Below are 14,655 nucleotides of genomic sequence, written 5' to 3'. Positions count from 1 at the left end.
AAACATATTTATGTCCATGACAAGGAGTGCCTAAAGCATTATCAGTGACAAACATTCTGTACTTTTGATATGTCCTTTACAGTTCTACTTCACTTGTAAATTTTGTGCAGATACTGTCAATACACAATATCTTATAACTAAGTATCTAAAACGTTCCAATGTTTTTTTTTTTTAAAGGGAGACAAAAATATAAGAACAGAAACAATATTTAGTGAACAAAAGAGTATAGGAAAACTTTGAAGACATTTAATTTAAATCACTTAGACCTTTACACGGCACAATTTAGGAGTCAACAGAGTGGAATGAGCTCCATCCAGCACACCATTTGTGGTTCAATCATTTAACTCTTAAAATGTTTACTAGCTTTAGGAGAAGAAATAATTTATTTAGTGTTTAGATGAATTTGAGATTAAAAAAAAATTATGGCCCCACTCCAAAAAGGGAGGGGGTAGCCTATATGAATCTTTCATACATTATCATAATAAAAGGGTAAGTCTAAGAAAAAAAATTAGAAAAAACCAAGAGGAAACATGGTGCCACTACATGAAGATAAGTTGGATTGATTTCTAAAGGCAATATAATATGTGTTCTGGAACATGGGTTCTAGAGCCTTGATTACTTAGATTTACATTCCATTTCTACCCCTTAATTAGCTGTGCAACCTTGGACAAGTTTTCTAATTTCTCTGTGCCTCAGATTACCCATCTTTAAACTGGGGATAATAACATAACACAGGGTTGTACTGAGAAAATTAAACTAGTTATTCTAAGTGAAGCACTCAGAACAGTATCTGACACATAGTAAATGACCCCTGTGTATTAGTATTATTAATGTTTTGTACATGGGAATAAACCTCTAAAGATTGCTCTTATTCATACAATACCAACAAGCACAGTACATAGTTTCAGGGTCTTTAATACACTTTGAGGTGGTATTAAGACTGGGGAACCGTATATCCTACTTCTACTTGCCACTACAAACTCTTATTCCTCCCACTCATTCTCTAAAAGCAAAAACAGTACTTCAGCTGTACATCTTCTAGGATAATAAGCATTACTATGAGAAGCAAAGTTTATTTCTGTGCCACAGTGAGAAATGTTAAAAAAAAAAATTGGGATGTGGTCCATCTTATACCTGACCCACAAATTGCAAACTACTGGGCTAAATACTGGTTTGAATACAGTGCTGGAGAAAATGTATTCTGAGCTTGCTTCCTTATGTGCTCCTTTTACTTCACCTAAGGTCTTCATCTATGTTTTCAAATCTCACCTAGAAAACTGAATCAGAATTCCCTTTATCAGCTAATTTAGTTTGGCTTTCACATGGAACCATATTTCTCCCGCTTCTCTATTACAAACACCATATACCAAAGACACGATTCATTAAATCTGGATCTTCCAGAGAAGAAAAAAAACTGAAGAATATGATGAGAGGAATACAAGTTCCATGATTTCTTGAGGGTCCTGATATCATTCAGCAATGAAGACAGAGAATAGGAACTTTTCCATTCTATACAAGATCTTAACATGCATTTCAAAGGTAAAGGTTCTTTTTAGTTAAAAAAGATGATAAAAGCAACAAGAATTTACTGTATTAGCACAGGAAACTATATTTAGTATCTCAAAATAACCTATAAAGGAAAATAATCTGAAAAATATATAAAACTGAATCACTTTGCTGTACACCTGAAACTAACACAATATTGTAAATCAACTATACTTCAATTTAAAAAAAGATTAAAAAACTAGAGGAAATTAAAATACACTATTCATAAAAATCATCCATAATCTTATTACCCTACCGGAATACCTATTTTCATTTACGTAATACTATCCATGTCTGTAAAATTATAAAGTTATCAGTAAGAAGCTATGAGGAATAACTTCTAAGTATTCTGGTTTCCACACATGACGGACAGAACAGTTGAGAAATCAAACATGGTACATATAAATATTTATTTCAAATAAGCCTGCCTACCACAGGTTCATTTGTATTTAAGGTGCACTAATTGATACTGACCAGCAGATAAACAAATTGAATGTATTCTTTTTAAAGTAGAAAAGTCCTGGTTGATCTTAATTGGTAGTAAATGTTTTTCTTTTAGATACTATGTTTCTGGTTAGCATTCCAGTATAAAAATTTACTTCAAAAAACTGTAGCAAGGTGTGTTTCCATTTAATTTCATTAAGTATTTTAAAAGATTTTTTGCACTTCATCTAAAGGCCCTTCCAAGAAGATAGGTAGATCAGGTAACTGTTACTTTTTCATGAGTCACTGATAAACTTTGACTTTTTTTTTTTTTTTTAAACTTGAAGTATCCTTGACTCCCTTTCTTTCACTCCCCATCCATCAACAAGCCCTGTAGTCTTTTTTTTGAATTTTTATTAATTAATTAATTTATTTATTTATGGCTGTGTTGGGTCTTCGTTTCTGTGCGAGGGCTCCCTCTAGTCGCGGCAAGCAGGGGCCACTCTTCATCGCGGTGCGCGGGCCTCTCACTATCGCGGCCTCTCTTGTTGCGGAGCACAGGCTCCAGACGCACAGGCTCAGTAATTGTGGCTTACGGGCCCAGCTGTTCTGCGGCATGTGGGATCTTCCCAAACCAGGGCTCGAACCCGTGTCCCCTGCATTGGCAGGCAGATTCTCAACCACTGCGCCACCAGGGAAGCCCCTAAACTTTGACTTTTAAGGAACATTTATAAAATAAAAAAGTAGAGACACACAGGATGCATATAAAAGAGTGTCATAATTTATAAGAATAGTATTAGAAAGGTCACAGTTTTGTATGTGCTAAAGCTAATAAAAGTTAAAAATACACACAAAGCCAAACTATTTTAAATTCTATTTATTTCAAAGAAAGACCATGGGTACCCTACTGATCAATGAAAAAGAGAAAGTAGGGATCATCATCACCTATTACTTTGCTTCTGTTTTCTCTATCAAGAATAGTTTCTGGACTGAGATGAAGAAAATAAAGTCCAAGGAGGTTGAAAAGTTTATAAAGTACAAATCTCAGGTCATTTTACATGTATTTCAGGATTAGTTAGAATACTCGCAAATACCTCCATGGTGATGGAGGTATTACAGGATACGAGAAAAGCAAATGTCATTCTGATTTTTAAAAAGGGAAAATAATATTGATTTTGCAAATCTATATATTGGCAGAGACTATCCTTAATCCCAGGTTTAAAAATTTAGAAAATTTAATGAAAGGGTTACTTTACGACTAATTGATAAAAGAGCCAGAAAGAACTAATGAAAAATTATATCAGCCCAGTGATCAATTTCAGACCTCATGTGACATATCCCAAGTACTTGGGGTATCTAGCACAACACTGTTGCTCCACAAACACTTAATAAAGGAATGACAGACTTCATTTCCTTTTTTGTCAGTAGTACTACTGTCAAAGAGTAAACGTTAAAACAGTTTGTATATTATAAAACATTCTGAGGTACTTTAATAATATCCTTGACTATTAAATTATCAGGCCTATTGGGTATATATAGAAGATCTGGAATTCATTCATTTGTTAATTCAACAACTACTTATTGAATGCTTCTATATGGCATATGCTAAGCAGGTGGCAGTGAATAAAACAGACTAAATTTTAGTCTTTGTAAAGCTTATTATATTATAATTGGGGGAGATGGTCAATAAACACATTAATAAAAAATGTTTTGTAAGATGGTGAAAAATACTACGGAGAAGCATTAATCAAGGTATGAGGATACAGAGGAACTAGGTGGGTTGTCAGGGAAAGCCACTCTGATAATGAGGAAGAAAAGGAAAGGGAGTAAGTCATGAGTATGTAACAAGGAAGAATAAATCTGACTCCATATTGGATCTGTTTCTTTTACTTTAACCTCTGTATTCTATTGCTTTTGCTACAAGTTAAGAATGTTGCCTATAGCCTGAAATATACAAGACAGCCCATTCTCAAGGCTCTGACCTTTAAGGGTATGACACTTTTTTTTCATACAGAGATAAAAAGTTACAGAACAGACAATTACATTTGTCTTGTTGGAGGTTTACAGGAACATCAAGACCTGACCTACATGGACTGCTGCAAGAACAAAAGATTCCAAGAAATTTGCAACAACCAACCACACCCTCTCCCCTTTTAGTATAAAAACAAAAGCCTGAATTCTAGCTTGGGTAAGGTGGTTCTTTGGGACACTAGTCCACCATCTTCTTGGTCTACCGGCTTTCTGAATAAAGCTGCTATTCCTTGCCCCAACACCTCGTCTGTTGATTTACTGGCCCTGTCCTGCAGTGAGCAGTATGAACTTGGACTCGGTAAGAAGGACACCTGGGAAAGCAGTCAAGCAAGGACTTTTGTAATATTCTAATGGAAAAAAATGGAGAAATATGGGCTGTATAACAGCTCTTTTAGGAGTATTCCAAACAAAATGAATGCTTATTCTCCAAAAGTCCTAATTAATAAAAGGATTGATATTGACCTGAAGGGAGGTTTTCAGACCATGTTGTGTAGCTCTGATTTGAGCTCTGTACTGCTTAATAGTTAATCATGACTTGAAGATACAAAAAAACAGCTAATTAAATTTGAAGATGACACAAAGCTGGAGGACAAAGTTAAAAATCCTTGGACTACAGAAAAAACATTCAAAAAGGTCTTAAGAGCTGAAGTTATCACCCAAATCTAACAAGATATAAACTTTGATGATGTCCAGAAAATATTCTGTAAAGTACATGACAAGGAGACATGACTTAAGTAACAATACATTAAAAAAAAAAGAAAGAAAACCTCTCAGTGCTTTTTGTTGACACTGAGCCCAATTTGAATGTTGTTATAGGACTGCCCCCCAAAAGACAAATTAGTAAGGAACTATGAATATGAAGTAAAGTACTTAAGGACCATTCTACATTTATCACACCACATCAAGGGTGTAACTGAGCAGGACCCTATGAGGCCTTCCTGGGATAGACCTCCCCCCCAACCCCATATCTTCTGCTTTAGCTCCTTTCTAAACTACCTAGATAATAGTATCCGATGCATATTTCCTGAGTTTTTCAGATGCTAAAACCACCACCAAATGGAAGAAATTAACTACTTGATGATCATGGGCATGTAACCCCCAGACCTTCTAGCACCTAAGGATTGACCACCATCAACCAACCAGAGAATTTGTGCAAGAGCTGACCACATACCCAAGGTGTGCCCCTTCCTCACCTTGCCTTTAAAAATGCTTTGCTGAAACCCTTTGGGTAGTTAGGGTTTTTTCAGCACGAGCTACCTCTTCTCCTTGCTTGGCCCTGCAATAAACCTTTCTCTGCTCCAAACTCTGATATTTTGGTTTGTTTGACCTCACTATGTGTTGGCCACACAAACTTGTGTTAGGTAATATGGGTACTTTGTTTAGTTCTGAGGATCAAAATTTAAGAGAGATTTAAACACAGATGCATCTAGATAGCACCTGGGATTAAAACCTATGTAATAAGGAAATTGGTTGAATAAACTAAAGATGTGTATAAGGGAGAAGTGTATGTGAGAAGTAGGGGGATTATAGCTAACTTCAAATCTCAGAAGGGCTGTCAGGTGGAAATAAAATTGGACTTTGAACTCACTTTATCACTAGGACCGCTGAGTGGAAGCAACAGAGAAGGAGTTTTGACTGACCATATAAAAAAATGTCACAGTCATTCAGTTATGGATCTTAAAGACTCTGCTGTCACAGGGTAACTCCCTTGGGAGATGAGGGATTGTTGTAGTGAGGATTCAGGGGACCAGCTGATCAGGGGACTAGAATAAGTCACTTCTACCTGTATGGTTCTGTAACTGATATAATAGATTTGTCTCTTTTTTTTAAGCAATATTGAGGCAGCAGCTTGCTTCTCTCTTCCTTTTCCTTCCATTTTATTCTAGGGAGAGGAAGTGCCTTCAATAAAGGTTTATTTTTTCACTTAACTTTTCTCACACTTTTTATATTTATTTTTCTATTGTTCCAACTTCCTTATTACTTATTTGAACATTTTTGGATACTTATAATAATCTTCAATTATGTATATTATTTGAAGAAGTGTAGCAAAATACTATGCAAAAATAAAGTGAGTTACATTTAGTATTAATTTCTCAGCAACTACTTTTTATTTGCTGTCATCAGTTACATATAGGGTAACTGAAATCACTACTCCTCTGGTGCCTTTAGGTATCTAAATCTTATGCTTTATGCAAAAAATTAATTCAAAATAGATCACAGATCACAGATTTAAATGTAAAATATACATCTATGGAACTTTTAGAAGATAACATAGAAGTAAATCTGCAATACCTGTGGCTCGGTGAAGAGTGCTTAGACATGACAGCAAAAGTATGATCATAAAAGAAAAAAATTACAACTTTTGCTCTGTTAAAGACTCTGTTAAAAGGATGAAAAGAACAAACTTTGGATTGGCAGAAAATTTTTGCAAACTACATATCTGATGAAGGACTTATATCTAAAAAATATACAGAACTCTTAAAACCCAATAGTAAAAAAGCAAAGAATCCAAGTAGAAAATGGTCTTAAGATATGAAGAGATGTTTCACTGAAAAGGATATAGAGATGGCAAATAAATAAATAACAATATTCAACATTATAGGAAAATGAAAATTAAGACCATGGTGATATATCACTATACATCTATTAGAATGCTAGAATAGAAAACTATGATAAAACCAAATGCTGGTGAGGGTGCAGAAAAGCTGGGTCTTTCATACATTGCTGGTGGAATATACAACGGTACAGCCACTGTGGAAAGTAGCTACGTAGTTTCTTAAAAAGCTAAACATATGCTTACCATATGACCAAGCAGTTACACTCTTGGGCCATTCATCTAGGAGGAATGAAAACTTATGTTTGTTCAAAAAGTTGCACAGGACTGTTCATAGGAGCTTTATTTGTAATTGCCAAAGACTAAAAATAACCAAAATATCTCTCAATAGGTGAACGGTTAAACAACTTTTGTACACCCATACCATGGAATACTATTCACCAATGAAAAAGAAACCAACTATTGACACAAGCAACAACTTAAATGGATCTCAAAGGCATTATGCTAAGTGAACAAAGCAATCTCACAATATCACGCACTGTATGATTCCATTCATATAGTATTCTCAAAATGACAAAATTATAGAGATGGAAGACAGGTTAGTGGTTGACAGTAGTTAGGTATGACAGAGGGGAGAAGGTATGACTATAAAGGGGTAGCATAAGTGATATCTTTCTTGTGATAGAGTACTGCTATATCTTGATTGCTGTGGTGGTTACACAAATTTACACATGTTAAAGTGATACAGAACTATATACATGCATTGTACCAATGCCAAATTCCTGGTCTTGAAATAGTACTATAATTATATGTGATGTAACCACTGGCAGAAACTGGGCGAAGGGTACATGGGACTTCTTTGTATTATCTTTGCAACCATCTATGAATCTATAATAATTTCAAAATAAAAAGTTAAAAAAGGTCTACTTGACAATTTAAATTAAGAACATAATGACTATATTTTGAACCATAATTTTACCAATGTCTGTAGTCTAGGAATAACTAACTCACTGCAGCAGGAAGAAGTGGCACTGAATTAGGGGCTATGGAAAAGGCAGAGATATTAAATTGGCAAGGTAGAAGAAATAACTAAAAAGTCTTTAAAACTATTAAACACAAGGATGCAGATAAGCTTTTTTTTAAAAAAAGTAACTACCTTAACATGAAATTCATTATCCAATAAGATATTCTGAGTCTTCAGGTCATGATGAAGTAGAGGAGGATTCATATTGTGCAGGTAATTTACACCTAGTGCAATTTCTTGCAGAATACGAAATCTTAATGGCCAAGGAACATCAGGATATTCATTTTTCTTCATATATATGGAAAGAAACAAAACTATAATTAGTGGCCAAATTTATTTCCACTTAGAAAATGAAATATTCCATGAGGAAATATAGTATTAAACTAAATATCTAGTATAACTAAATTCAGGGCAAAAAATACTCATTTTGTTATACAGTATCAATTTGACGTTATTTAACATCCTTGTATCTTACTTTCCTCAATTTTTAGAGAAAATAATGACTTTACAGTACTGATATTTCCTTTTAGTTTATACTGGTAATGCAACTACATGGTATGGGGTCTTTCTTCAGTTGAGACAGTTTTAAATTATTTTTTATCTGTATAATACCCAGACATATATTTATACTCATACCCATCTTCCCATTCTATGGCTTCTATCAAATAACTTGTGCCCATGAATGTGTACACACACACACACACAATTTGTTTCTATTCAAAACTTATATTTTAAATTTCCTATTAATATAAAACCATACTTGATTATGATAACCACTGCATCAATTAAAATTATGACCATATTTATTTACTAAGCACTAATACTTCATAATTTAAAATAATATATTTACTTGCATTTCAGCTTGAAAAATTAGCATTTGGGAGTTTTGCTTTTGTGAAGGAGACAAAAATCATCTTCATATTTCCTGGTACTTACAAGTGATAGTCATCTGAACTTTCTTAAATGTTTTCTGAACATAAAAGTTAATACAGCTTCCCAGGAGAATGAACATACTCAGAAAAATTAGATAATTTGGGAAAATCCAACAATGAATCATCAGGGACAATGCCACTGGGTACATTTTACTAAATAATATGAAAAAGTATGCTTCCACTGAGCTCAAAACTGTTCTTAAGAATTTTTCTGCAAATGGGTCAGCTTAACTAACTTGGCAGGGGAATGGCTCAAAATACTTGTCTTTACATAGTATTTTGATTTTTTTCAACAATCTTTTGTGAGGTTGGGGGAAGGTGCTTCAAGATAAATCCTGACCTAATAATACAGGACACCAAAAGAAACACAAAACACAAATGTTCAACATTAATTCCTCTTGTATACACAGATTCCCATCCCCTTGAGTAACTGAATCTTTTAATCTTTAAAAAGGTAACTTTTTCTGAAAATTATATAGTTTAAAGAAGTAACAAGGCCTCTCTGCAGTATAGTGCTATATGGAAGCTTTTGATCATGGAGAGGAAGGTAGATGAGTGCTCACTATGTATTTTATGATTCCTTCCAGGAGTTAGCAATCCCCCTGTAGGAGGCTCTAGAATTTCTAATGGGCTCCAAATTTGGGTACCAGAGCATCTACTGGGGTGCTGGGGTATGGGAAGACAACATTAGAATTTATGCTTATACTCATTTAACAAAAGGAAACTGTGTTTAATTAGTATTTGTATCTTACTTGCTGTGTTGGTTACACAAATCTTATACACTGACACTAGTTACTTTACTCTGCCCTTGTTTCAGATGGTCCTGTCACAAACAGAATGTGTAGTATCCTGAAATAAAGAGGAAGTCACTCCATGAGTGGTGACAGTGGCACCCATTCTCCCTTGTTTGCTTATAGAACACTGTGATGTATCAGAATTTAGGAGTGTCCAGTGACTAGATTTTACAGATTATGTTACTACTCAGTTTTAACTAAAGCAACCCTCACAAAATAGACCGAGTTCTTTAAAAATATTTCTTGACAGAAACTGCAGGCTAGAGATAATCTTAGTAATATGAGATCAAGCAAACAACAATAGATGAATACACATATTTTGAGAATGAGGACACCCCCCCACCCCGGCCATATTTGTTTACTGATGGGATTCACAATTAAAGCCAGATAACTGATACCTTGAGAAAAAGGTACATGGCTCATGCCATTGTCTATTATTGGAAAAGCTCATATATTTGATACTCCGATTTATTTGGCCTATTAATTGAGAACATTATGAACTGGTATTATTAACATTTAATTTGAACCCTAAATTGTCTTTAACATAAAATGAAATCTGGCTTAAACTAACAATAAATTGTATGATGTGCAGAGTTTATCTTTTCTCTCTCCTGCTCCTCTCCTACATATATATACATGTGGATATTAGAATTCAGTGCAAACCTCAGGAACAGTAACCTAAGCAAAATAATCTAGGTCACTTAGAATGCAGGGTCTGACTCCACAGTATTTTTAACAACACACAAGAAGCCATAAATGGTGACGTTTTTCATTATTCTTATTTTGATTCATCTATATATCCCCAAATAATCTGATCATTTGTAAAACCAAAGCACTATATAGGTTGAATAACAGAATTATAACCACTGAAAATGTATAATACTTACCCTATGTAGGAGTTCATTTAATGACCCATTTGGCATGTATTCAGTAACTATTCCCAAAAATTCAGGCTCATTGCAAATTCCCAAAATTGGAAGAATGTAACTAAATCTAGCTTTGTGTAAAATTTCAGCTTCTCTTAAGACATCATTTCTTTCACTAAAGAAAGAAAATGTATAATTATTTCAAGGTAATGAAAAATATACAATCATGCCCATAAATATAAATTAATCCTGGATTTTTTCATTCATTAACTTTTGACCTCATGTAAATTATGTAGCTTCTCTCAGTTTCTTCGTGTTTAAAGTAGGGATAATATCTACCCTATATATTCCATAGGTCTGTTTAGAGACCAAAATACCTGTATAAGCCACTGACAGAAAAAAGTGCTACATACAGATTATTATTGTACTTTTCTCAGGAAAGGGAAAGAATACAATGTTTAAGCTTATAAAGTCTATCTATATTAGAATGATAGGTGCTTGAACTAATTACATTAAGTTTATGTTGTATTAAAATGATCAAATTTGATTAGACTGTTATATTAAATTTTATGGTTGCATACCATGTAAAAATTTTCTAAATATCCTGAATACTAAAACACTTAAATGTTGTAGATTTTAATGACTAGATGATAATAGTTGCATAGGGTCAATAATGCTTAGAAATTATATACTGGAACACAGGAAAAGGACACTGAGAACAGGTAAATGCTTATAATGGATCCCTGGGCTAACTCTGGATCCCAGGTTCATTTGATTTTTCATTCATAAAACAAATAAATATTGAACATTTATTATGAATAAAGAACTGTGCTCAGCATTATGGAGACTATTAAGTTTAAAAAAAACAAAAAACAAAACACATAGTCTGTGACCTCAAACTGTCCAGAAATCTTTTTAAGAAAAATAAGTACTCACTGTGGTCTTGATTTACACTTTTCCAATGATTAGTGATGTTGAGCACCTTTTCATATACCTATTGGTCATTTGTATGTCTTTGGATGTGTTAATTATATTGATATTGGTAATTATTCCATGATGATGTATATGTATAGCAAATAATCATGTTTTGTACTTTAAATATATATGATTATATTTGTCAATTATTCCTCAATAAAGTTAAAAAATAAGAAAAGCAAACAAGAAAAGCAAACCAAATACTTAAAATATAAGGCAGAATGTGATTAAGTGCCATCAAAAACAAGTAAATAAGCAAGCAAATAAATAAATAAATATAGGGAGCTCAGAGAACTAGTAAATTTGGGCTAAGGGAGTTGCTACAGCCTTTAGAGAGAGATGTCAACAGTACTTTAAGGATGGAGAGAATTTCAACCATTGGAAAAAGGGCATCCAAGATATGTGGTCCCTCTCCAAGATGGGAGAGATTTTGCCTTTCTTTTTCATCTGTGTATCCCCAGGATCTGGAACAGTACCTGGCACACAGAATTTGTCTAATAGATGTGTATCAAATGAATTCAAGGAAGTTAAAGTACAGGCTATATCTGGAAAATGGCAAATTGTTTAATATGAATCAGGATGTGTAACAGCGTGTGTAAAGGGAGTGAAGGTGAATAGGGTAGGGTAGCGCCTCATCTCAGAGCCTTAAAGCCAGGTGAGAGTGTTTACACTTTATTTGATAGTCACTGAGTTGTGACTACAGGTTACTGAGCACAGGAATGACATGAGTGGAACAAACTTTTAGGATGATTAACTTGGCAGCAAGGTGTAGGATCAGCAGAAGGAGGTAGAGTTTGAAAGCCAGGTGTTAGAACATTATAATACTAGTTAAGATGTGAAGCAATGAGAGTCTGAAACTATAAAGGCTGCAGTGGAAATAGAAAGAAAAACACTAGCTGAATAGAATACCCAGGCTCTGGTGGCTGACTGACTGACCTGATTGACTAAGGGAGGTATATACATATATATATATATATGTGTATATGTGTGTGTATGTATGTGTGTGTGTACGTATGTGTGTGTGTACATATATATATGAAGGGAACTGGATTTGTCATCAATTTTTACCATGGATGATTTGGTATTGGTAGCAGCAGTAATAGAAAGAGAATTGTCTCTAGGAGAAGCTTATTAGGTAAGCGATGATGATTAGTTGGTGCTTAAACCACCCAAGCTCTTGATGAATGGCTGCTGAAATAAGAAAAGCAACAGACATTCCAGACCAGACTATGAAGCCTCCTTTAAAAACAAACAATAAGCAAAATAAAGCAAAAAAATCTTAGTCATCTATGTTTTGAATAGGTAATATACTTACATGTTTCAAAATACAAGAATTACAAGAATGCATAAAGAGTTTCTCTTCTTCTCCCTGCTCTTTAGCCACTTAATATCCCAACTGTGAGGCAACCAATTATACCAATTTGTGAGACCTGCTTTAATTAAATTTATATTTCCTAAGCTGAAACAGTTCTGTATTTACCTCATGAAATGTAGGTCAACAAGACAGTTATTGAGTGGCACCTTTGCCGGGAAGGTTCCTGGATACTCGGAGAAAGAATTATAGAGAGGGCATGCTAGGGGATATCTTAGTGATACTTAATATATTAATTCTTCCTCCCATTAAGAGTATGATGTATTCTTCCTTCTCTTGTGATCCTATTATGTGTCAGCCACTCTACTACAGTTGGTTTCATTATCCCTACCTTATATATGAGAGCACTAAGGCTCACATAAATTAATAATTTCTAATGGTCATGCCAACAGTAAGTGGCGGATTTGGAATCAGATTTGAATTGCAATTGTGGGACTCTAAAGCCTTTGTTTTTTCCACTCACTGCTTAATCAGAGAAGGAAAATTCTTGAAGTCAGATTTCAGGAAGAATGAGTGGGAAAACAGAAAAAGCCAAAACAGTTTAAAAATAGGTTTTTATATTTTAAAAAATAAAAATGTAAAACAGCTTTTATAGACATATTTCCAAAATTACCCATAGCAAATTTCAGTTACAAAACAGTTACACTGTTTACACAAGGTATTTGAACAACCTATCAGACTCATCTACCATAAGGAGTTGGGAGATTGTTCGGGAAGGTCCACTCACTGGGCAGAAGTCAGGTTACAGAGAATAATTCACCAATCACTAAAATAAGAACATGTTACAGCACATAAACTTATTTTTCTTTTGTGATCCCAAAGAACAATGCAAACATTATCCACACCAGAGCCCAAGAAGTACATGTATCTGTTATTCCCACTTTGTAAGTGAGGACATAAGACACCCTGTGAGTCAACTGCATAGCCCAGTCCTATGCTCAGACTACATAAATACTGCTAATGTTAACATTCTAGGTAACAAGTGGAAGAAAAAATGTGATGCAGTAATGCCAGAGTGTTGCACTAGTCCTTATGGCTTCTTTGACAGCATAATTAATTTCCTACCCGATTTAGTGAAGAATTTTAGATTATGAAATTGTTAATGAGCACGAAAGGGAACTCTCTTCATTTCTTGGCCCCAAATGGCACAAAACTTAGATAAATTAAAATCTTGAGAAGCAGCATCCAAAATAGGAGGATCAATCTCCTTTAAAATACCTAATGAGTCCATTAGTGCTAGATTTCCATATATTTTAATAGTTGATTCTAAAATACATCTACCCTGTCTAATCAACCACCACCCTTAAAAGTTGACTACATACACATACACATAATTTCCCAGTAATTGCGCCACAGAATTCAAGACCCAGGGTAAATATACCCTGTATATCACTAAATCAGGATTATGGTACACTAAAAGCGGGAACAATTTCTGGAGGTGTCTCAAACTTACTGTGAGATCTAGCCCATTCAAGCCTGATAGCAAGAGAGCAAATAAAAGCCACAGGCAGATGAAAGTCAGTAACATTAGCAGGGCTGAAGCTGAGGAATTTATCTGCTGTTGGATACTGACAGCCTCTGGTTAATCAGGCATCTAGCATGACATATTTTCACTTTAGATATTGGGGGAGGAGAGGAGAATGTTGCAATCGTGGATGTTAACTCACTAAGAATTGAATGCAGGGCCTAGTTAAATTCCTATTGGAAGGAAAATACACAAGACTAGTGACTAGACTCACTGATTAATATATATGGTTGAAAGGTTTCTCTGGAAACAGGAACTAATCTAGCCTTCCCTTGAAATCTGGACATTGCACTAAAATTGTTCCAGGATGGGAGAGACATTCAAAATTTTTGGTCATTTAACAGCTTTCTGATTTCAGTTTATTGTTAGCAAAAATAATACAAGTTTCCTCTAGAGACAGGTTTCCTTCCCTGTGACGGTTAAGAGGAGAAACTAAATTGAGTTTGATATCTAAACTTTCATGCCTACATGTGTAAACCAAAAACAACAAAAAGCCCAAACCAAAACGTCCCAGACTCTAGAGCAGCGCTGTTCAATAAAAATATGTGAACCACATAGACAATTTGAAATTTTCTAATAGCCACTTTAAAAAAAAGTAATAGCCACCTGTGGCT

General features: G+C 34.4%; 1 protein-coding gene and 1 long non-coding RNA gene across 8 annotated transcripts in view; both read right to left on the bottom strand.

Moving 5' to 3' along the window:
• LOC309647088 overlaps positions 1-14,655 on the bottom strand; it is an 846,185-nt gene that overhangs the window by 94,505 nt on the left and 737,025 nt on the right. The gene's annotated exons all lie outside the window — the stretch shown is intronic.
• The window catches only part of RIPK2 (receptor interacting serine/threonine kinase 2), a gene marked incomplete at its 5' end in the record, with an annotated part of 42,335 nt that overhangs the window by 27,111 nt on the left and 569 nt on the right, over positions 1-14,655 (bottom strand). For 5 of the 7 annotated variants that reach the window (XR_014255767.1, XR_014255768.1, XR_014255769.1 and 2 more), the window contains 2 exons: positions 7,710-7,865; positions 10,191-10,344. Coding sequence is in view for 4 of the 7 variants with exons in the window: in XM_082433990.1 (XP_082290116.1) it covers positions 7,710-7,865; positions 10,191-10,344 (310 nt within the window). Of the gene's footprint in view, positions 1-7,709; positions 7,866-10,190; positions 10,345-11,105; positions 12,336-14,655 lie in introns of all 7 variants that reach the window. The other 2 variants (XM_082433992.1, XM_082433993.1) reach the window with 2 other exon arrangements.

Source organism: Balaenoptera physalus (genome assembly GCF_965194825.1).
Source record: "Balaenoptera physalus genome assembly, chromosome: 17".
Classification (NCBI taxonomy): domain Eukaryota; kingdom Metazoa; phylum Chordata; class Mammalia; order Artiodactyla; family Balaenopteridae; genus Balaenoptera; species Balaenoptera physalus.
The sequence above is the reverse complement of the archived record's forward strand: the minus strand, read 5'-3'. Positions and strand labels throughout refer to the sequence as shown.